The 22,476-nt window shown below is 46.7% G+C and overlaps 1 protein-coding gene across 1 annotated transcript in view; it reads left to right on the forward strand.

Annotated features, from left to right (window-relative positions):
- Positions 1-22,476, forward strand: part of MYO15A (myosin XVA) — a 192,311-nt gene that overhangs the window by 60,643 nt on the left and 109,192 nt on the right. Inside the window, exons 25-34 of the mRNA XM_063932826.1 lie at positions 3,007-3,088; positions 4,957-5,087; positions 7,094-7,189; positions 7,352-7,587; positions 7,761-7,939; positions 9,145-9,217; positions 14,277-14,465; positions 14,792-14,904; positions 15,391-15,482; positions 18,257-18,377. Of these exons, the coding sequence (XP_063788896.1) occupies positions 3,007-3,088; positions 4,957-5,087; positions 7,094-7,189; positions 7,352-7,587; positions 7,761-7,939; positions 9,145-9,217; positions 14,277-14,465; positions 14,792-14,904; positions 15,391-15,482; positions 18,257-18,377 (1,312 nt within the window). The remainder of the gene's footprint in view (positions 1-3,006; positions 3,089-4,956; positions 5,088-7,093; positions 7,190-7,351; positions 7,588-7,760; positions 7,940-9,144; positions 9,218-14,276; positions 14,466-14,791; positions 14,905-15,390; positions 15,483-18,256; positions 18,378-22,476) is intronic.

Consider the following 22,476-nt stretch of genomic DNA (forward strand, 5'->3'; position numbering starts at 1 on the left):
TATAGAGACATCTTCTACTTATTAAGTTAGGTCCTTATGACCAACCCACCACTACATCACCTAGTAATGGTGTTGTATAGTAAGCATGAGAATTCTAACTATATGAAGTAAGTTGTGATTGTCAGAGAAGTAACTTCATATAGTAAGAATTCTCACACTTTCTCTACAGGAGCAAATAGCTTCATCAGTAAGGTGACTGCTTCCAGTGTAATAGATTGTGGGTTCTGATCCTGGAGCAGGAGGCCGGCAGCAGCTGTCTCCGTTGCCTCTGACAGTTACCTTGCTAAAGCTGCCTTGCTAAAGTATTCACCCCCCTTTGCATTTTTCATGTTTTGTTGCCTCACAAACTGGAATTAAAATGGATTGTTTAAAGGTTTGCATCATTTCATTCACAGAACATTCCTACAACTTTGAAGATGTCTTTTTTTTATTGTGAAGCAAACAACAAATAGGACAAAATAACAGAAAACTTCAGCGTGCATAACTATTCACCCCCCTAAAGTCAGTACTTTGTAGAGCCACCTTCTGCGGCAATTACAGCTGCAAGTCGCTTTGGATAAGTCTCTATGAGCTTGCCACATCTTGCCATTGGGATTTTTGCCCATTCCTCAAGGCAAAACTGCTCCAGCTCCTTCATATTGGATGGTTTCCTCTTGTGAACAGCAATCTTCTAGTCTGACCACAGATTCTCAACTGGATTGAGATCTGGGCTTTGACTAGGCCATTCCAACACATTTAAGTGTTTCCCCTTAAACCACTCGAGTGTTGCTTTAGCAGTATGCTTCGGGTCATTGTCCTGCTGGATGGTGAACCTCCGTCCCAGTCTCAAATCACAGGCAGACTGAAACAGGTTTTGCTCAAGAATATCCCTGTATTTAGCACCATCCATCTCTCCCTCGACTCAAAACAGTTTACCAGTCCCTGCTGCTGAAAAACATCCTCACAGCATGATGCTGCCACCACCATGTTTCACTGTGGGGATGGTGTTCTTGGGGTGATGGGATGTGTTGGGTTTGCGCTAGACATAGCGTTTTCCTTGGTGGCCAAAAAGTTCAATTTTAGTCTCATCTGACCAGAGCACCTTCCCACATACCTTTTGGCAAACTCAAAACGTGCCTTCTTATTTTTAACACTAAGTAACTTTTTTTTCGGCCCACTCTTCCATAAAGCCCAGCTCTATGGAGTGTATGGCTTATTGTGGTCAATCTCTGCTGTGGAACTCTGCAGCTCCTTCAGGGTTAACTTTGGTCTCTGTGCTGCCTCTCTGATTAATGCCCTCCTTGCCCGGTCTGTGAGTTTTGGTGGCTGGCCCTCTCTTGGCAGGTTTGTTGTGGTACCATGTTCTTTCCATTTGAAGATGATGGATTTGATGGTGCTCCGGGGGATCATCAAAGATTTGGATATTTTTTTTATAACCCAACCCTGACTTGTACTTCTCAACAATTTAGTCCCTGACTTGTTTGGAGAGCTCCTTGGTCTTCATGGTGTGATGCCTCATGCTTAGTGGTGTTGCAGCCTCAGGGTCCTTTCAGAAAAGGTGTGTTTATACTGACAGATCATATGACACTTAGATTGCACACAGGTGGACTTCATTTACTATTTATGTGACTTCGGAAGGTAAATTGGTTGCACCAGAACATTTGAAGGGCTTCATAGCAAAGGGGTGAATACATCTGCATATGCCAATTTTCAAATTTTTATTTATTAATAAAAAAAAAATTCTATAAATTTTTCTCATTTCACTTCACCAATTTAGACTATTTTGTGCAGTTCCATAACATAAAATTCAGATTAAAAACAAAAGTACCAAAATAGGTAAAAAGCCAAGGGGGGTGAATACTTTAGCAAGGCACTGTACGCCTCTGCCTAAGGCCCAGTGACCACTGAGGATCTAGGTGCACTATTAGCTCTGGATTATCCAGTAGTTGATAATGGAAATTACAGTCAATTCCAGGGAATGAGTTTAACAAATGATTATTAATTATTAGTTACTCATATAGCGCACACTTATTCTGCAGCACTCTACAGAGATTATTAGCCCATTTACAGTCCAGTGGATTTTAAAATCTATATTGCCTTCCACAGCGGTTTCCAAACTTTTTTGAATCACGGCGCCCTAGAGCATCAGAATTTTTTTCACGGCACCCCTAGGCCAAAAATTTATTACTGAGGAATTTAGAAAGAAATATTACATTAAGTAGATCGCGTTTATATGTCATCCTTAGGGTCAGTTGTGTGGTGAGGGACAAGATTTGCTTCTGTTTGGCCACATATTTTATGACTGGCAGCCGCCAGCACTGGTTTTGCCTATTATATTGACCATGAATAATTTGAATTGGTCCTGGACCCCCAACCCAGGGCACCCCTGCAAGTGTCCCGAGGCACCCCAGGGAGCCACGGCATACAGTTTGGGAACCTCTGGCTTACCACATGGGCACACATACACACTAGGCATTATTACTGACAGGAATCAATGAACCTGTCAATATGTTTTTAATGGTTGGGAGGAAACCAGAGCACCCATAGGAATTACATAAACTTGAGGAGAACATCCAAACTCTACACAGATATTTCATTGGTCTGGAAATTAACTCGTGGCTGTGAGGCAGCAATGCTAACCACTACGCCAATCATTATATTTTTGAAACCGACGATTCTCCCTGGCAAGCAGGACAGTTTGAAATATGTCTATACCCTTTGGAAATAAGACCGTAGAGACTGACAACCAGCTGTTGTCTGACAGGATACTTAGGGGTCTATTTACTAAGACTTGGATGGAGATAAAGTCGCTGGAGAGAAAGTACCAGCCAATCAGCTCCTAACTGCCATGTCACAGGCTGTGTTTGAAAAATGTTAGTTAGGAGCTGATTGGCTGGTACTTTATCTCCATTCACTTTATCTCCTTCCAAGGCTTAGTAAATAGACCCCTTACTTCTGCATCAGCAGATTGTTGCTGCTTGGCCAGACTAATCACAAAATACTGTATGTTCCCCCATTTATTTCCAGGAGCTGACCAAGAGAGAGGTGTTCAATGTGACTAACCTGGAGATCCCAGCAGAGCTGGCCGGCCTCCTCCGCGCTGCAACAGGTAAATGGCTCCACTAGTGTCAGGGGTGAGATTTATCAAAGCATGGAGAAAGAGAAAGTACTAACCAACCAGCTCTTTACTTTCATTTTTCAAACACAGCCTGTAACATGACAGTCAGAAGCAAATTAGTTGATACGTTATCTCTCTCCAGGGTTTGATACATTTCCCCCAGTCATGTCTTAAGCTTCACAATGTGGGCGGGATGTACTAATGTACATCGTCGCCCATCGCCTCCCTGCGCCACGATGCTGATCGCATATGTACTAACATATGCGATCAGCATTGCGGAGGACAGCTCTTCCGATAAGAGCTGTCCTCCGCGATGCGCAGCGGCAGCCTGACTTCCGGGATTCGGCTCCAGAAGTCAGTCTGCGCATGCGCGGGGTGACGGGGGCGGCCGCAGGGCATGCTGGGAGGGATCCGATCGGATCCCTCACACAGCGCCGCGGAGAGAAGCCCGTAGGCTTCTATGGACGTACGCCAGCTAAAGCTGGCGTACCCCGCCGCGGCGCTGTCCTGCCGGCCGGGGGTTAGTACATCAGGAAAATGCGGTAAACAGGGGGTTTACCGCATTTTCCGCTTAGTACATCCCGCCCTGTGTCTTTTTATGGTGAGATCTTTAGAGGAGCCATTCACAGCTCAAACGGCCAGAGCTCACATTTATTCATACTATCTGCAGCCAAATCTGAAATTTCCGACCTGTGCAGTGGTCAGACCAAAAGGCACCTATAAGGCCAGAATTATAACTTTAGAAGAGCCTCCACCGTGTCATGTGAAAGGTATAAGTGCTGACAGGATGATGTGCCATGGATCAGAGGCTTCTAACCCTGGTAAAATGCTGAAAGCTAATTTGCATATATAGAGCAATACATTAATAACAAACTGACTAAATGAATTTATAACAAATCATGAACTTTCAAGAAAAAAAAAGAAAGAATGCAGCACAGTGTGATGTCACCGGTTGCTAGACAGTTGATACTGTAGGTCTCATTGGTTCAGCTCACAAAATGTCTGCCTCCAGTGTCTAGAGCATGAGACACGGTAATAGAAGCTAAAATGTATAGTGATTAGAAGTCCACCTCTTACCATTGTTTAACCGCTTGCCTGGCACTAACGTATGTGATGCAGCCAGGAGTATGTTACCTGGCCAGGTCGCACCACATACCTTCCGGTACACCCACTGCTTCCCCCGTTTTAACTTCCTCCTTCTGCAGCGCCCCCTGGAAGTGACATGGTGGTCTTTCCGACATCACTCACAAAATGGCACCCCAGAATGCCTTGCAAGTGGCATTCTGGGGCGCATGCACCAGAACTAACAGTGTTGGGAGGGGAACATAGTGTGTGCAGAGATCAGCTGCAGCGGTGTGGGGTGTCTGCTGATAACCAGTCCCCCCTGCCACACACTCCGCTGCGCTATCTCTGCAATGGGGGGAGGGGGGTGGGGTGATCACTTGACATGAGGGGGAGGAGGCCCCATAACAAGATTTTACTATGGGGGGATTATATATTAAAAATAAAACACATGGGAAGGGGGGGGGGGGGGGGGCACTGAACAGTGGGGGGTCCATTGACATTGGGGTGAGGGGGCTCTTCCACTGGGGTCTATTACCTCTTTACCACTAGAAGGGTAGGGGTAGATCTTTTGCCACTGGGGGGCTATTTCTGAGGGGGGTGGGAAGTAATTTTACAATGGGGGCCTATGGCCATGGGGTATCTATTTTAAAAAAAAATATATATTTATCAATTTTATTAAAAAGACTTTTTAAACTTTTTTAAATACAATAAAACCGACAATTCTGAGCGCTTTTTCGCAACAAAAATCGTCATTTAAGTGGTAAACCCTTTGTTCTGCTCCTTTCTTCCCTCAGCTCAGAAGAACCTCATGATGGAATGTATTACTCCTTCTCACTCCCCAAGGGTGCAGGCCGACATACAGCTCACACTGCCCCTCGACATCAACAACTACCCCATGTTCAAATATGTGCGGGTTTTCTTCAGGGTAAGAGAAAGCGTCACATGAGCTATGGCTCTTTACACTGGGGTGAATGGGGAATATATATCAATGTTTATTTGTAATTACATTTTATTAGCGTCATTTTCGTTGACCTAACAGCGCATAGATAGCTTATACTGTACATTTAAGTTCCAGAAGAAAACAACAGAATCTCTCCCTTGCCAGTGGACTCCCTAAGTGTTGTGGGGAAAGAGGGCCGCTATATTTCAATATTCGGCTGGTTGTACTGAATCTTCTCCATCACTTTGATCTACAGTAGTTTTATTTTGTAGACTAATGGGAAAATGGTTATAGGTTTTCAATTTCACAAGGATTTAAAAGTCTTGTTGCTTTGATCTATGTTCATGAATTTGACCATAATATTCATGTTTTCCTGAGTATGACAGTAGATAGCTAGATGGCACTGTTACTATTGCTCTATATGACCAGTGCACTATACAGTGTATATGTATTCCATTCCATTAAGCATAAAATAAATTCAATATGGTAGTTATATTAGCTTTGCTAGAACTACTATGTAACACTAGTATTTTGGACCCGTTATCGTGCGTGGCGTTGCAGGTTGTTTTCATCTTCCTGTCTCTCATCTTTGTCCCTTCATCCCCATCTCACTAGTTCTCCTTCCCCCCACCCCCACCTTCTCCATGCATATCTGTTCCCCTACTTTCTTTCTCCCTATCCCTAATTGCTATCCCCCTAACACCCTTCATTTTCTTCTCTCTCATCTTTGTCCCCTTACCCCAGTTTCATTGTCTTTCATTTCTGTCCCCCTTACCTCCTCTATCATTCATATCTGCCTCCCCTGTCTCCTCTCCCTCATCTCTACCCTTTTTTCTTTTCTCCCCATCCCTCTTCACGATACCCTTAATGCTCATCATCTTCTTCCTATTGCTCATCTCTGTACCCTCACCCCATCTCACTTCTCTCATTTCTGTCCCCCTTACCTCCCCCTCATTCTCTCATATATGTCCTCCTCTCTGTTTCCTCTCCCTCATCTCTGTCGCCTTACTTTCCTTTCTCCCCATCCCTCATCGCTATCCCTCAAATGCCCTTTATCGCTCATTTCTGTGACCCTCATCGCCCATCTCCTTTCCCTCATCTCTGTCAATAATGTCAAGCACTCTCATCCTTATCCCTGCTCCCCCCTGCCAGTGTCTCTCATGTCGGCCCCCAACTCCCTCCTTAAGGAGGAGGGGGGGGGGGGGGCAAGCTGTGTTAGGACAGGTCTGCTACATGCTGCATGCTTACAGTTAATAGTATGTACAAAAAGTGACATGCATGTATACTAATTGTATCGTCTTTTGCTGCAACTGCGTTTGCATATTTCTTCTAATGCCGAAACCGACTCTGAGCCCACTGAGATGCCCCCACTTGCACCAGCTGTATGGCAGGTGCAATTTTGTCATCTGAACATGGCCTCCTGTGTCAACGCTACTCCGTCTTTAGACAAAGCCGCCGTCCGCAACATGCCCACCGACTGAAAAATCATTCAGTGCGCAAATTCATTCTGCGTCTCAGAACAGTACCCATCGGGATGCATACGCATTCTCAGACTCATGTGCAGACTGAAAGCATTGTCCACTTGCATCAGACATCATCACTGCGATCCCATGGTATCTGTTACAAAGCCCTTCATGGTACCTACCAAACATTAGTTCTGCATGGTGTCATCCATACATGGTATATACCACAGTCCTCCATGGTACCTACCATACATTTTTTTTAACCATGATGATCTGCATCGGTATCTATCAAATAGATAGATACAAGTTGTGGAAGAGTCAACACAAAGCCCCACTTGATAGTCATATGGTACTACCACAATGGGTCATTTACCTTGGTAGTAGTTCCAGAATAGCTTGTTTCCATGCTTTGTTTGTACCAATGGTCAATCTAATTGTACTTACCCCACCAGCCACAATTAAGCGAACTTATTACCAAGTAATGATCAGAGGATTCATGATAATCACAAGTGTTCCTCTCTTTTGCAGGAGCCCCTTTTTGGGATGTTGACAATGACACTTGGGTCTTCTCTACTTCCTGTGGAAGATGAGCTAAAGCCACAAGCCATTACTGCCTTCAAACTAGTAAGTATTCTTATCTAAAGGTCGCTGACCTAAGAATATTCAGGCCATGATTTGAATTATTCACATAAGGCGTATGCTTCTGGTCTTCCTCCTGTTCTGGTCTTCCTCCTACTGCACAATTCCATCTGCTGTTCACATTTCCTTCTTCTCTCAATAATCCAGGTGCTGAGGTTCATGGGTGACCCGTTCCTTGATGAAGCCCAGGAGATCTTGTTTGGAAATTACATCATCCAAAAGGGGCTGTCTAACATGGGGCTGAGGGATGAGATTTTGGCTCAAATTGCCAATCAGGTGTGGCAGAACACGAACCCAAACAACGAGGAACGTGGATGGTACCTCCTGGCATCCTGTCTCAGCAGCTTCGCCCCTTCCCCAAACCTGGACAAGTATCTTCTCAAGTAAGACTCTTGACATTGTTGTCTGTTAATGTTAATTGATATCTGAGTAACACTTTGCAACATGATTGATGAAGGTGTAATTTACAAACTATATGGAACTACATTGAACCAATTATAGTATAGAGGAATGCTCGGATCTTGAAACTGTCCATCAATAATGTTTGTTTTCCCAGGTATGTGTCGGACTTTGCCTACAATGGGTATAAACCAGTATGCCAACATAAGCTTATTCTAGCAATACAGAAAGCTCAGCAGGGCTCTGAGACTGCCAGGACCTTCCCACCCTGCTTATTGGAGTGGACAGCGAGCCGGGAGAGGGCTAATATGGCTATGGACATTCATTGCTTTGATGGTATATGAGCAATATAATACATTAGTGATGTAAAAACATATAACTGTATAAACCACTATGAGATATATCCTGATATATGCCAGCCTCTGATATCATTAGTCACGGAAGAGATCAATATCTTTCACTACATCATGTGTTCTCTACAGTGGTTCATACACAGGGGGAGAGGTATCAAACCTTGCGCAACTCGGTGGTGGGCTCGGTGGTGAGCTGCACTCGCCACTGGTTCTATTCCCACTCTATGGGCAGTTTCGGACTGGGGCATGAAGGGCCCACCGGGGAATGCAGTGGACGGGACCCATGTTTAAGGGTGTGGTCAGTCTCCAGAGGGGGTGTGGGCAGCTGTTACATTGGATTGCCTAACCATTAGTGAGTGCCTGGGCTGGGCCCCTTGACAAATATATAAATACTTCTAGTGTGTGCATGATAATGTACCAGATAAATATTGGCAATGCACTGTAGAGAATACATTGTAGTCCTGTGCAGTATATAAGGTAACATATGTATAATGTATAATTCATGTGCACAGTCTGGAACCTGATCACTAGAGGAGGAGGAGGGCTCCCAGGCAGTGGTGCCCACCGGTGATTTCCCCTGTTCCCCTGTGGGCCAATCCGACCCTATCTATGGACACACACGAGTGGGAATAGACCCTGCTACTGTCGGGATTCTAAGGGGACGGGATATAGGGGGAGGTATTGTGACTGGCGGTCTCCTGACCGCCGGTCACATAACTACATCCCCTGGGAGCCATGTGCTGGGCTGCTTTAAAGAGATTTAGTTGACCCGGAATTAAGATCCTATAACCTGGTCACTAAATTGCACCTGCATCCCAAAAACAGAATGTGGAGGGGCTTATAGTATTGTATAGGACTAGACTCTGAGTCACATGGAATGTGGTCACAATTTTGGTCACTTTTAGCAATGGGAGATCCCATAAGCTGGTATCCTAAGTCGGACTACGTGAAAAGCGGTCAAGATGCAGAAGACTCAGAATCACTTATAATCGCTGTAAATTGCGTATGTAGGCCACGTTGCATGCGGTTAGCTAAAAAAATCACCAGATTCCTCAGCACATTGCGTGCAAATCTGAATCAGGCTCCAGATCTAAGTTTCGCAATAAGTGCAGTGATCAAATGTCAGCGACAGGTCACTTGCTGATGTCATTGATCTTCAGTCTACATCACTGCTCTTTTCCTGTCTAGGTACAAGTATTTTGTGTCCCATCCATTCATGGACAGATGGAGAGGAGATAGCAGGGGACGTACTCAGACACAGGTACGACTTCTAAAGAACTCCATGCATGTTTTATGGACTTGTATTTCTATATAGGCATTTATTTCATGCAGATACCGTTATATAGCCAAACATCTCTGCACGATGTCATACAAAGTCACGTTGTATTATGGTCAACAGTAAGTGGCGTCACCACTGCTTACACATACAAATACCGGCGGTCGGGAATCCCCACAAGGGTGGTGGGCTACTCGAGGAGGAGTATAACCCTGTGGCAACCGTAGGTCGCCACCGGGCCCAAAGCGTGGCAAACGCAGTGAGCCCGCAAGGGGACACGCTGCGCTTGCCACCGGTAACCCAGCTGTCGTGATCCTGGCGTCAGTCTCCTGACCGCCGGGATATCATACTGATCCCCAGTATACATGCAGCACAATCACATCCATAATCACTAGATTGCAAACGAAATTAAACTTTTTATTGTTAGGCATATTTTCTTATCTAGATTCTAAACCATGCAAATGTTTCGTTATATGCAACTGTGCAGTGAGCGCACGGTACGGATGGTTATTATTAGTAGTAAGCGCACGGTACGGATGGTTATTATTAGCAGTAAGCGCACGGTACGGATGGCTATTATTAGCAGTAAGCGCACGGTACGGATGGTTATTATTAGCAGTAAGCGCACGGTACGGATGGTTATTATTAGCAGTAAGCGCACGGTACGGATGGTTATTATTAGCAGTAAGCGCACGGTACGGATGGTTATTATTAGCAGTAAGCGCACGGTACGGATGGTTATTATTAGCAGTAAGCGCACGGTACGGATGGTTATTATTAGCAGTAAGCGCACGGTACGGATGGTTATTATTAGCAGTAAGCGCACGGTACGGATGGTTATTATTAGTAGTAAGCGCACGGTACGGATGGTTATTATTAGCAGTAAGCGCACGGTACGGATGGTTATTAGCAGTAAGTGCAGTGTATGGATGGTTATAAGCAGTAAGTGCAGTGTATGGATGGTTATTAGCAGTGAGTGCAGTGTATGGATGGTTATTAGCAGTGAGTGCAGTGTATGGATGGTTATTAGCAGTGAGTGCAGTGTACGGATGGTTATTATCAGTAAGTGCAGTGTATGGATGGTTATAAGCAGTAAGTGCAGTGTATGGATGGTTATTAGCAGTGAGTGCAGTGTATGGATGGTTATTAGCAGTGAGTGCAGTGTATGGATGGTTATTAGCAGTGAGTGCAGTGTATGGATGGTTATTAGCAGTGAGTGCAGTGTATGGATGGTTATTAGCAGTGAGTGCAGTGTACGGATGGTTATTATCAGTAAGTGCAGTGTATGGATGGTTATTAGCACTACAGTGAGTGCAGTGTATGGATGGTTATTAGCAGTGAGTGCAGTGTATGGATGGTTATTAGCAGTGAGTGCAGTGTACGGATGGTTATTATCAGTAAGTGCAGTGTACGGATGGTTATTATCAGTAAGTGCAGTGTATGGATGGTTATTAGCAGTGAGTGCAGTGTATGGATGGTTATTAGCAGTGAGTGAGTATAGATGGCTATTAGCAGTGGTTGGCCAGTTGTACACCCGGACTACCTACCTTGAAGCAGTGTGAACAGAAGGATCCCGAGTACTCCCCCTGCCCCTTGGGGCCCATGCAGATGCCATGCCCATGAGCCTTGCTGTCCTCCCAGCCGCCACAGTAGGTGCAGCCATCTTCGAATTCCAAGCGTCCGTCCGTCATTCAGGGGAGCTGGGTCAGGGCTGGCACTCCCGGCGCAGGTGACTCTCCGAGCAGGGCAGCAGCTCCTGTGTGCCGGCAGTGGCACGCACTATCTTCCCGTGTCTAGGCGCGGCATGCACACTCCCCGCATCCCAGCACCTCCGAGCAACCGGCCAATCCCAGGCCGGCCCCGCCAGCATCATCTCCACTTACCCTGCCGTCTGCACTTACTAATACAGGGTTGAGCGGGGTACCTGAGAGATCATGTTGGGCTGAGACAGTGGGATGGGGATGTGTGTTACAGGGGGCGATCGCCCTGATCGCCCCGTCTAAATCCACCACTGGGACCCATGAAAGAAATGCTATGTGTGGTAGGGATAATAGGTTATAAACTCCACTGTTGCAGGCAGGCCCAGCGCTACCCGCTCAGCAAAGGGATGCGGAGCAGGGAGGTGCCAAGCTGGAGAGGCGCTCTCCCTTGCATCCGTGCTGATGTTCCCTGTTGCTGCCCACTGCTGCGCCTGTCACACTGACAGGCAGCAGCGCTGGCAGCGTCCTCCCACCTCCTTGACAGTGTCAGCATTTGGCAGGAAAAGGGTGCAGAGCTACACGGAACTAGGAGCGGAGCTACACAGGACATAGGGGAGGACATAGGGGGTGGAGCTACACGGTAGCAGGCTGCTACAGCACAGCTCCAGCCAGCTAGACTGTAAGGTAGCTAGGTAAGTGTATGGAAAGAGAGTGAGTGAGAAAGTGTGTGTATGTATGTATATATGTATGTAATGTATGTGTGTATATCTGTGTGTGTGTGTGTGTGTGTGTGTGTGTGTGTGTATGTATGTATGTATGTATGTGTGTATATATCTGTGTGTGTATTTTTGTATATGTGCATGTATATCTGTGTGTGTTTGTGTGTGTATCTGTGTGTGTCTGGGCATAATGTGTGTAAGTGGCCTACTTCAGGGGACATTATGTGTTAGCAGCACTACAACTGTGGGTATTGGGGGTAATTCAGAGTTGATCGCAGCAGCAAATTTGTTAGCAGTTGGGCAAAACCATGGTGGTCATTCCGAGTTCATCGCTCGCTAGCAGTTTTTAGCAGCCGTGGAAACGCTATGCCGCCGCCCACTGGGAGTGTATTTTAGCTTAGCAGAAGTGCGAACGAATGGTTCGCAGAGCGGCTACAAAGTTTTTTTGTGCAGTTTCAGAGTAGCTCAAAACCTACTCAGCGCTTGTGATCACTTCAGACTGTTCAGTTCCTGTTTTGACGTCATACACCCGCCCAGCGTTCGCCCAGCCACGCCTGCGTTTTTCCTGGCACGCCTGCGTTTTTTCGAACACTCTCTGAAAACGGTCAGTTGACACCCAGAAACGCCCACTTCATGTCAATCACTCTATGGCCACCAGTGCAACTGAAATGCTTCGCTATACCCTGTGCAAAACTACATCGTTCATTGTGCCCGTACGACGCGCGTGCGCATTGCGCCGCATACGCATGCACAGAACTGCAGTTTTTTAGCCTGATCGCTGCGCTGTGAACAAATGCAGCTAGCGATCAACTCGGAATGATCACCCATGTGCACTGCAGGGGGGGCAGATATAACATATGCAGAGAGAGTTAGATTTGGGTGGGTTATTTTGTTTCTGTGCAGGGTAAATACTGGCTGCTTTATTTTTACACTTAAATTTAGATTTCAGTTTGAACACACCCCACCCAAATCTAACTCTCTTTGCACATGTTATATCTGCCCCCCCACCTGCAGTGCACATGGTTTTGCCCAACTGCTAACAAATTTGCTGCTGCGATCAACTCTGAATTACCCCTATTATGTGTAAGCGGCACTACTGCAGGCGGCATTATGTGTAAGCTGCACTACTGCAGGGGGCATTATGTGTAAGAGGCACTACTACTGGGGGCATTATGTGTAATGTATAAGTGGTACCACTACTGGGGCATTATGTATAAGCAGCATCACTACTGAGGGCATTATATGTATAAGTGGCACTACTACTGACACTACTTCTGCGGGCATTATGTGAAGAAGCGGCACTACTACTGTGGGCATTATGTGTATAAGCAGCGCTACTTCAGTGGGCATTATGTGTGTAATGGGCACAATTACTGGGGGCATTATCTGTATAAGTGACACTACTTTTCTTGCCATTAGGTGTATAAACAGCACTACTACTGTGGGCATTATGTGTGTAATGGGCACTACTAATGGGGGCATTATGTGTATAAGCGACACTGCTACTGGGGGCATTTTGTGTATAAGCGGCACAGTGTAATGTGAATAAGATTGTGCTACTGTGTGACGTAATTTTAAATGGGGGTACTATTGTGTGACCACGCTCCTTCCTTGTGAGACCACACCCCATTTTTGAACACGCGCTGTCTCTTTGTAAAGTATGGGCGGGCGCAAATGTGTAGCTTGCAGGGGGCCAAATATTCTCCACAAAGCACTGCAAAATATGTGTATGCTATATAAATAATTGATAGATAAATAAATAAATAAATTCTTCTTTGGAGAGAGATAAAGCAGGGGTCTATTTTCTAAGCATTGGAGAGAGATACAGTGGAGAGGGTTAAAGTACCCACCAACCAGCTACTGTCATTTTTCAAATTGGTGGGTACTTTGGGGGTCATTCCGAGTTGATCGTAGCTGTGCTAAATTTAGCACAGCTACGATCATCTTCCCTGACACGGGGGGACGCCCAGCACAGGGCTAGTCCGCCCCGCATGTCAGTGCCCCCCCCCCCCACAAATACAAAAGCATCGCACAGCGGCGATGCCTTTGTATTTGAGGAGTAACTCCCAACCAGCGCAGCTCCTGCGGCTGGCCGGGAGTTAATTGTCGCTGCCACTGGCCGCAGCGGCTGCGGGAGACGTCACGCAGCCGCCGTGGCCCACCCCCCCCAACGGTCCGGCCATGCCTGCGTTGGCCAGACCGCTCCCCCTAAACGCCGGCTTAACGCCGCTGTTCAGCCCCTTCCCGCCCAGCGACCGCCTCTGTCTCAGAGGCGATAGCTAGGCAACGAAAGCTGCCATGCGCCGGCGCACTGCGGCGCAGGCGCAGTTCCGACCCAATCGCTGCGCTGTGACAAACTGCAGCGAGCGATCGGGTCGGAATGACCCCCACTATCTCTCTGATCGCAAAGTCAATGAGCTCCCAACTGTCATGTTACAGACTATGCTTGAAAAATGACAGGAGCTGATTGGCTGGTACTGTATCTCTCTCAGCTTTATCATTCTCAAAGGCTTTAGTACATCGCCCCCTTCACTTGGGCATAGTTAGCAGGCATCCGATAATGCAAACTGCGATTTGTAGGTGTTTCAGGATTTCTAATACACTATCTGTGGCCTCTCTCCGTAGGGGGGTGAGCGAGGGCTGGAGGGGCTGGTCAGTGTCTATTAAGAATGGCGGCCATTGGTCAGAGCTGGCTGGCCATGATTATATCCTGGATCTGATCTCCGATGTGGAATTGCCCAGAGAGTTCCCCAAACAGAAACCTTATTTCATCACGTCAGAAGGAGCACAGGAGAACGATGAACGCCGCAGTGCGTAGGTATCTTTCTCCAGTCACACCGACCAGCTCGCCTCTGTGTGGAAGACAATGCATACACCTGTATGGTTACTAAGGGGGAAATGTACTAAGCAGTGAAAAGAGTGGAGAAGTGAGCCAGTGGAGAAGTTGCTCATGGCAACCAATCAGCATTGAAGTTACATTTATAAGTTGCATACTATAAAATTATACAGAGCAGCTGATTGGTTGCCATGGGCAACTTCTTCACTGGCTCACTTCACCACTCTTTTCACCGCTTAGTACATATCCTCCTGAGATCCTTCCTAGTTACAGTGTCTATGTTCCATCTGTATTTTATTCATAGAGTATTTGGGAATGGGTCTGACGTGGACGAGGAGGTCCCACCCCCACCATTGATGAAAGCCCCGTCTTTACCACATCAGGGTATCCCAGACTCAGAAGGTTATTACAGCCATGGTAAGTGTAGAAGAACACTGCCTTTACTAAACTGACATAACATGTGATCTGTAGGGCAAATATTATATTATTGTCCTATGGGAGACTTTGAACAACTTTGATTTATACACACGCTTTCGTGCAGCTTTTACTTTTTTCCCCTTTGTTTTTCACCCGGAAATCTGCTTAGTAGTGTTGTTCATTTTTGTTGGTCTTGGATACGACACAACTAAGATCCAACCTGTGACTTAGATGCAGCTGTTACCTTACAGCATTCCTGTGTCATATCCAAGGGCAAATACAACAAAATAGGTTCCTGGGTCATATAAAAAAGCCTCTGTTAAAAATGGGCAAATGAGGAAACCAGTTTGTTTAGAACACGTTGCAGTGCAGGAGGGCATGTACAACCCAGTCATTTAGCCCATAGATGCTGCTGTGTGGAGGTAACTGACATCATACTGTAGCGTTGACTGACAGCTGTTCCGTCAATGTGTCTTCTGCCAGCAGATTCGGATACCTTCAGCGAGCCTCCCTCTCAGAAAGGCATGGATCATTACCTGGACAGCCTGTTTGACCCTGTACTGTCCTATGGGAATGGGGTAAGAAGAAGGTTTTTCCCTTTCCACTTTGCTAAAGTCTGGTTTTGTCCAGAGTGGATATTTGCAACACCAGGGGGTATGCACCTTTTGTTAGCTTCTGCTGTCCACCCCTTTAAAGGTATAGGGGCTTATTCTGAGTGTGACGCAAGTGGCAATATGGGCGGTTCCAGCTCACTGCATATGCTCCAAAGGGATAAATTGGCGTATGTGCATGCCCCAAATCAGGGTTAAGCACACGGATGGAGTTCGTTAGTGTGCACAGGGGGTAATTCAGATCTGATCGTAGATGTGCTAAATTCAGCACATCTACGATCAGTTACTCAGACATGCGGGGGTAAGCCCAGCACAGGGCTAGACCGCCCCGCATGTCAGGCCCTGCTCCCCCCCCCCCCCCCCCCCCGCACGGGTGCAAAAGCATCACACGTCAGACGATGCTTTTGCACCTGCCGAGTAGCTCCCCGCCTTCACAGCCCAGTTCACTGCATCGGCTGCGTGTGACGTCATGCAGCTGCCACAGCCTGCAGCGGTCATGACACGCCTGCGCTGTCCGGACCGCGCCTCACCACCGGCATTCTAATGCCGTTGGCACGCCTTCTCCCGCCCCGCGACCACCTCTGCCTGTCAATCAAGCAGAGGCGATCGCAGCCCTGAGATGCTTTTAGCATCTCACTGGGCTCCCGGGGTGCGCGTGCTGAATTAGGCCCACAGTTTGTTCCATCTGTCGTCAGACCAAATTATCCATGAAATGAGTGTTTCTGGGCGACAGCCATGCGTCGCCACAATGTCAGTGCTCATTCACAGCGTGCGGATGGAGACATGGCATCTGTTACAGATTGATCTTCTGCACCTAGCTTGGAACTCATGCAAGTCCCAAGAACTCACAGTTGGGTTGCGGCTGCGGATGTAAGAACAGTGGGCGGTATTGGCTGGCACACGCAGATACACAGATATGACAGAAAAGACGTCCAAAAAGAGGCCCTGCACAGATCACAAATCACAGTTACATTTACACAATGTGTGGGGTTCCCCCTAAATCCATAACCAGCCCCAGACCTCTCAGTTTGGGCTGCTATAGATAAATAGTGGGGGAAAAACCGGCGTGGGGTTCCCCATATTTTCCTTTAACCAACACCTAGAGCAAAGGATCATGCGGCTAGCGCTGGTGGCATAAATCACCTGGAAAATGACGCGGTGGACATTGTCCTGGTTATTCGAGCATGTGCAGTAGATATGTCCCCGGGAATAAGGCGTAGACGCCATTTTCCAGGAGACCTGCGCATGCGCAGTAGATTCTGGCACAAAGCCAGAGTTCACAGCGCTGCATGCGCTGGCAGAAGAGAGGGGGCCCCAAGGATCGTGCACATGAGATCCCTCCTCTCTTAGGGCCTAATTCAGACCTGATCGCAGCAGCAAATTTGTTCTCTAATGGGCAAAACCATGTGGACTGCAGGTGGGCAGGGCCGGTTCAAGGGCGCTCTGCGCCCCGGGCAGGAAAAGGGACGTGGCCTAATACAGGGGGCATGGTCAGTTACGCCCCCTGTACATTGCTAGCGCCGCTTGAATGCTGAGCGGTGCGCGATGACGTCATCGCGCACCGCACAGCAAAAGGTCCTCTCCACGAAGGGAAACTAGACGCTATGCGTCTAGTTCCCTTCGTGGAGAGGACCTTTGCTGTGCGGTACGCGATGACGTCATCGCGCACCGCTCAGCAAAATTACTCTCCACGAAGGGAAACTAGATGCATAGCGGGCCGTCTAGTTCCCTTCACAGGAGGCGGACGGGGACGGCAGCGGAGGCGGACGGGGGACACAGCGGGCAGCAGCAGCGGATCTTGCCACGGTGCGGCGCCCTCCGGATGGCGCCAGCGCCCTCCGGAAGGCGGCGCCCCGGGCAAAAGTCCTGCTTGCCCGTGGCAAGGTCCGCTACTGCAGGTGGGGCAGATGTAACATGTGCAGAGAGAGTTAGATTTGGGTGGGTTATATTATTTCTGTGCAGGGTAAATACTGGCTGCTTTATTTTTACACTGCAATTTAGATTTCAGTTTGAACACACCCCACCCAAATCTAACTCTCTCTGCCTTTAATCCACTGCTAGCATAGTGACTCTTAAAGTAAAACACAATTGCAGCAGTTTTGCAGTGTTGCATAAATGGGTGTGTTCTTGATATTCGTAACCAATCAGAAGCATTCCTCATCAGTGTGCCCCTTACAGCAGGATTTTAGCACCCATCCAGCCAGCTACGTCTGTGACAGTTCCCCTGCTATTTCAGATGTAGTTTGTGTCTACATGCACAGAAAAGGCCTTTATTGTACTTTGGTCTCGTCTGCACACCCACTACCCGCCACTTCCGGCCCTAGTCCCGAAACCCTGGCCATACGCAGTCAGAGGCCCGGCGTTTATCTGAAAAAAAGACACTTATTGCAAAAAGTGCGCATACACACTAAACAATGTATTTTGTGGATGAAAAAAGCTGCCACTTGTATCTATGTCTGATTCTGAATGAGGCCCTGAGTGGCCACAATAAATAGAATATGCTTCTGAAAATGTACAGGTGTTATGTAACGCAGTTGAAGGGGGGCTGAGTGTGGCTCTGTTGAGAAGCTTTGGCTATTATTGCTAGGCAGGACATATGTTGCTGTGTGATCACCCACTTAATACAATGGTATCCTAGATGACTGTCACCCGATCCCCCTCGCTGGGCTCGTTGTTAGAGATCACTTTCAGCTCATCCCCACAGAGCTTTCACCTCTTACATGCCCCTGTCCCCTCCGCAGGATTTGGAAAAGCTAACAGCAATGTCCCAGAAGATGAAGGGGGGCGGAGGTGTCCGAGGCAGGGATGGCAACGAGGTCCCCGGAGATTCCAATATCCCAGGCGAAGGGTCCCACCACACAGGTGAGTTTGGATTCACTATGATATTGTCATATTTATTTATTATTTATTTATTTATTAACAGTTTCTTATATAGCGCAGCAAATTCCGTTGCGCTTTACAATTTGAAATAACAATAACAAACTGGGTGATAACAGTCATAGAGGTAGGAAGGCCCTGCTCGCAAGCTTACAATCTATAGGGAAATAGGCATATGTACACAAGGAAAGGTGCTATCTATTACATAGAATGAGAAGACATGTGAGGATATGTGTGGACTGTACAGAGTGGATGTAATTTGATAGGAAGGTTTATGAAAGTTATGTGGGCGGTTCAGGAATTTGATAAGCTTGCCTAAAGAGGTGAGTTTTGAGGGAACGCTTGAAGGTTTGGAGACTAGAGGAGAGTCTTATTGTGCGTGGTAGGGCATTCCACAGGGTGGGTGCAGCCCGATGAAAGTCCTGCAGTCGTGAGTGGGAGCGAGTAATGAGTGTGGATGAGAGACGCAGGTCTTGTGAAGAGCGCAGAGGTCGGGTTGGGAGATATTTTGTGATAAGCGAAGTGATGTACGTTGGTGTAGTTTGGTTAATGGCCTTGTGTGTGAGTAAAAGTATTTTATATTGAATGCGGTAGAGTACAGGTAACCAATGGAGGGACTGACAGAGTGGATCTGCAGACGATGAACGTCTCGCGAGGAAGATAAGCCTCGCCGCTGCATTCAGAATGGATTGTAGTGGTGAGAGTCTTGTTTTGGGAAGACCAGTTGGGAGACTATTGCAATAATCAATGCGGGAGATAATGAGAGCGTGGATTAGAGTTTTAGCAGTGTCTTGTGTAAGGTATGGTCGTATTTTGGATATGTTTTTTAGATGCATGTAACATGATCTTGAGACAGATTGAATGTGAGGAACAAAGGACAGATCAGAGTCAAGGATGACACCTAGGCAGCGAGCTTGTGGGGTAGGGTAGATAGTCGAGTTTTCAACAGTGATAGAGATATCAGGTTGGTACCTACTATATTGCATTATGTGCTGTCCTTCTGTCAGACGCAGTGTTACATGTGAGGTGGAATCAGTCGGGAAATTGGTTTTCCTAACAAATAATCCAATAAAAAGTACTGTACTTGCTGGCTACAAATTAGAGGGAGACAGAACTAAACCCATATTTATAAGAATGCAGACTATTCATTCACTATTGGCATCAGTGAGGCATGAGGCATTACTAGGACACGTGTGCCAAAAAATGGCTGCCTCTGCTGTGTGTGTGTGATGGAGCCTGGTGCAATTTATGGACTGTAGATGTCCAGGAAGTGAGAAGTCAACTGTAATTTAGTTTCATGTTTTTTGTTTTTTAAGTAAACGCCATCTTTTCAAAGCCGGAAAATTTATATCAGCAATACAGTCAGGTGGATTGGGCCTCCGGGATAGCGTGTAAACTCCTGCTTGGTCGGTCCAATTGCTCTGTCTATCAGGCCGATTCCTAATCTGCTGGACCGACTGCCACACTTACAGGATTTGCATTCCACTGCGGAACACAAACTGGAAGCTGACATCTGCTCTAGCTCTCGGACACCTCTGTGTGCCTTTAGCCGGAGCAGCGTGGTAGGGTTTGTCGGGACTGGCCCAGTGGAGCAGAATAGGCTAATCAGCCCCATTGGAGGGATGAACAGGCAGGCAGGCTCTGTTTAATCTTCATTATGTTTCCCTACCTTAACCTCCGGAGATCTCTGGTAGCTTTGCAGGTTGCTCCCCTTGCTGCTTGTCTGTAGCTGGGGACTATGCGTCTTGCCAGTTGGCCTGTGTAACGTCCCCCTGTTTCTGCTTCAGTGCTGCATGGTCTGCATCGCTCTCATCCTACGAACAAGCAGCAAGGGGAGAAACTTGCAAAACTGGCCAATTCCGTGGAGGTTAAGGTAGGAATTCGACAATTTGCACTGTGACATGGTCCCAGCTGCACCATTTATACAAAAAGGAGCTTAGAGATGTGTTGCCAACACCCCCTTCCCCACCGGAACATACTTTACCCCTAGCCTCAGGGATAAGTCATACACTACCCACCCTACCCCTCCAGCCCCAGAAACTTAGACCCCAGGGACAAAAACTTTAATGGTTTTTAAAGTTTAGGCAAATAGTTCATACAGAGGCACATTTAGAGAGGAGAGGGCCCAGGTGCAGGCTCTGTGAGGGCCCCTCCTCTCTGGCAGCACAGTAACCTCTGGCTTTGTGACAGAGAGTACTGTGCAAGTCCCCTGGAACATTGGACCCATGCTACACTGCCATTAATTGTGCATGCGCCAATCACGAGGAAAATAGTTGCTGCAAGATTTTCCCTGGGGCAGTAGTACTAAGCTTATGAATGAAAGTGTTCAAATGGAGAGATAAAGTACAAACCAATCAACTTCTAAATGTCGGTTTAAAGGCTGTGTTTGAAAAACGACAGGAGCTTATTGTCTGGTACTTTAACTCTCTCCATTTTATCACTCTTCAAGGCTTAATACATCTGCTCCCCAGTGATTTTTGCTACGCTGCAGTGCTGGCCGACACAGGACTTCAGAGAGCAGTAGCGGATCTTGCCACGGGCAAGCAGGACTTTTGCCCAAGGCGCCGCCTTCCGGAGGGCGGCACACCATGGCAAGTTCCGCTACTGCTGTGCCCCACGCTGTGTCCCCCGCTGTGAAGGGAACTAGACGCTACGCGTCTAGTTTCCCTTCATGGAGAGGACCTTTGCTGTGCGGTGCGCAATGACGTCATCGCGCACCGCACAGCATTGTGGGACTGACACAGACTCTAGGGGTCATAATTGACCTCTAGTGTCTGTCTATGCCAGATAGGAGGAGAGGAGCGGAGCCGGCGGAGGTCTGCAGCGGTCGGGAATCGGGAGCGGGGATAGTAAGTATTCATTTATTTATTTTCTCTTTCAGCGGCGCTACTCTACTGTACAGGGGGCGTAACTGACCACGCCCCCTGTATGAAACCACGCCCTATTTTCCGCCTGGTGCGCCAAAAGGGCTAGAACCGGCCTTGTCAGAGAGGTAATTATTATAATGGGTGCAGCAGGTGTGGTGTGGACCCTCTGGACATAAGTGCCTGTGAGCTCTGCACATTCATTTTTTTTCTTAATAACCCTAAATCTATCTGCCCTCCAACCCTCCTTTCCAGCTCCTTTTTCTATGGTGTTATACTATTATAAATACTTAAAATGTATAAACTTTCTTTAAATATTAAAAAATACATATGAAAAAGGGTAGAAAAAGCTAAATAACCCTAAATCTATCCGGGTTCCAACCTCCCCTTCCAGCCGGCCAATCTCACGCCTTTTTCTATGGTGTTATTCTATTATGAATATTTTAAATGTATTAACTTACTTTAAATGTTAAAAATACATGCGAAAAAAGGGTAAAATAAATCGAAATAATCCTAAATCTATCTGGTTTCCAACCTCCCCTTCCAGCCGGCCATTCTCACACCTTTTTCTATGGTGTTATTCTATTATGAATATTAAAATATAACAACCTACTATAAATATTATTGTATAAAAAAATCCATGTGGAAAATTGTAAAAAATCTAAAGAACCCTCAATCTATTTTCTATGGTGTTAGTCTGTTATAACCTATATAACCGACTAAACTACCTACCTACTACTATAAGTACAAACTTTCTTTAAATATTAAAATCTAAACTATAAAGGTAAAACATTATTATTATAACCATTTATCTGTAACAATGTTTTTCAAATTTTAAAAATTAACAAAAGTATATATACATTTTCTTAAACTATCCCAACCCTAATCCACACTCTATGACCAACTAAACTAAGCCCAACCTAATAAAACAAAAACACTCAAAGTATTCTTCAAAGTAACCATTCAAGTCTTCTGAGCTCCTCTCTCTTCTTCTGCTGAGCTCATCTTCATTCTCTTCCATTTGATGCAGAGTCTTCCATTCTGGTAACCAGCAGTGATGTGGCCTCAGCTGACATTCTTATAAGCCGGGTGTCTTGGGGAGGGTTATCCAGGTGGAGCTGACAAATGAGAACCCTCTAAATCGGCCTTGCTCCTCAGCTCTTATTGGTCGCTTACAGGCCTTTGCTGCCTCCATTCTCTCTAGGTGGCTTAGAATGAAG

Source organism: Pseudophryne corroboree, chromosome 7, assembly GCF_028390025.1.
Source record: "Pseudophryne corroboree isolate aPseCor3 chromosome 7, aPseCor3.hap2, whole genome shotgun sequence".
Lineage (NCBI taxonomy): Eukaryota > Metazoa > Chordata > Amphibia > Anura > Myobatrachidae > Pseudophryne > Pseudophryne corroboree.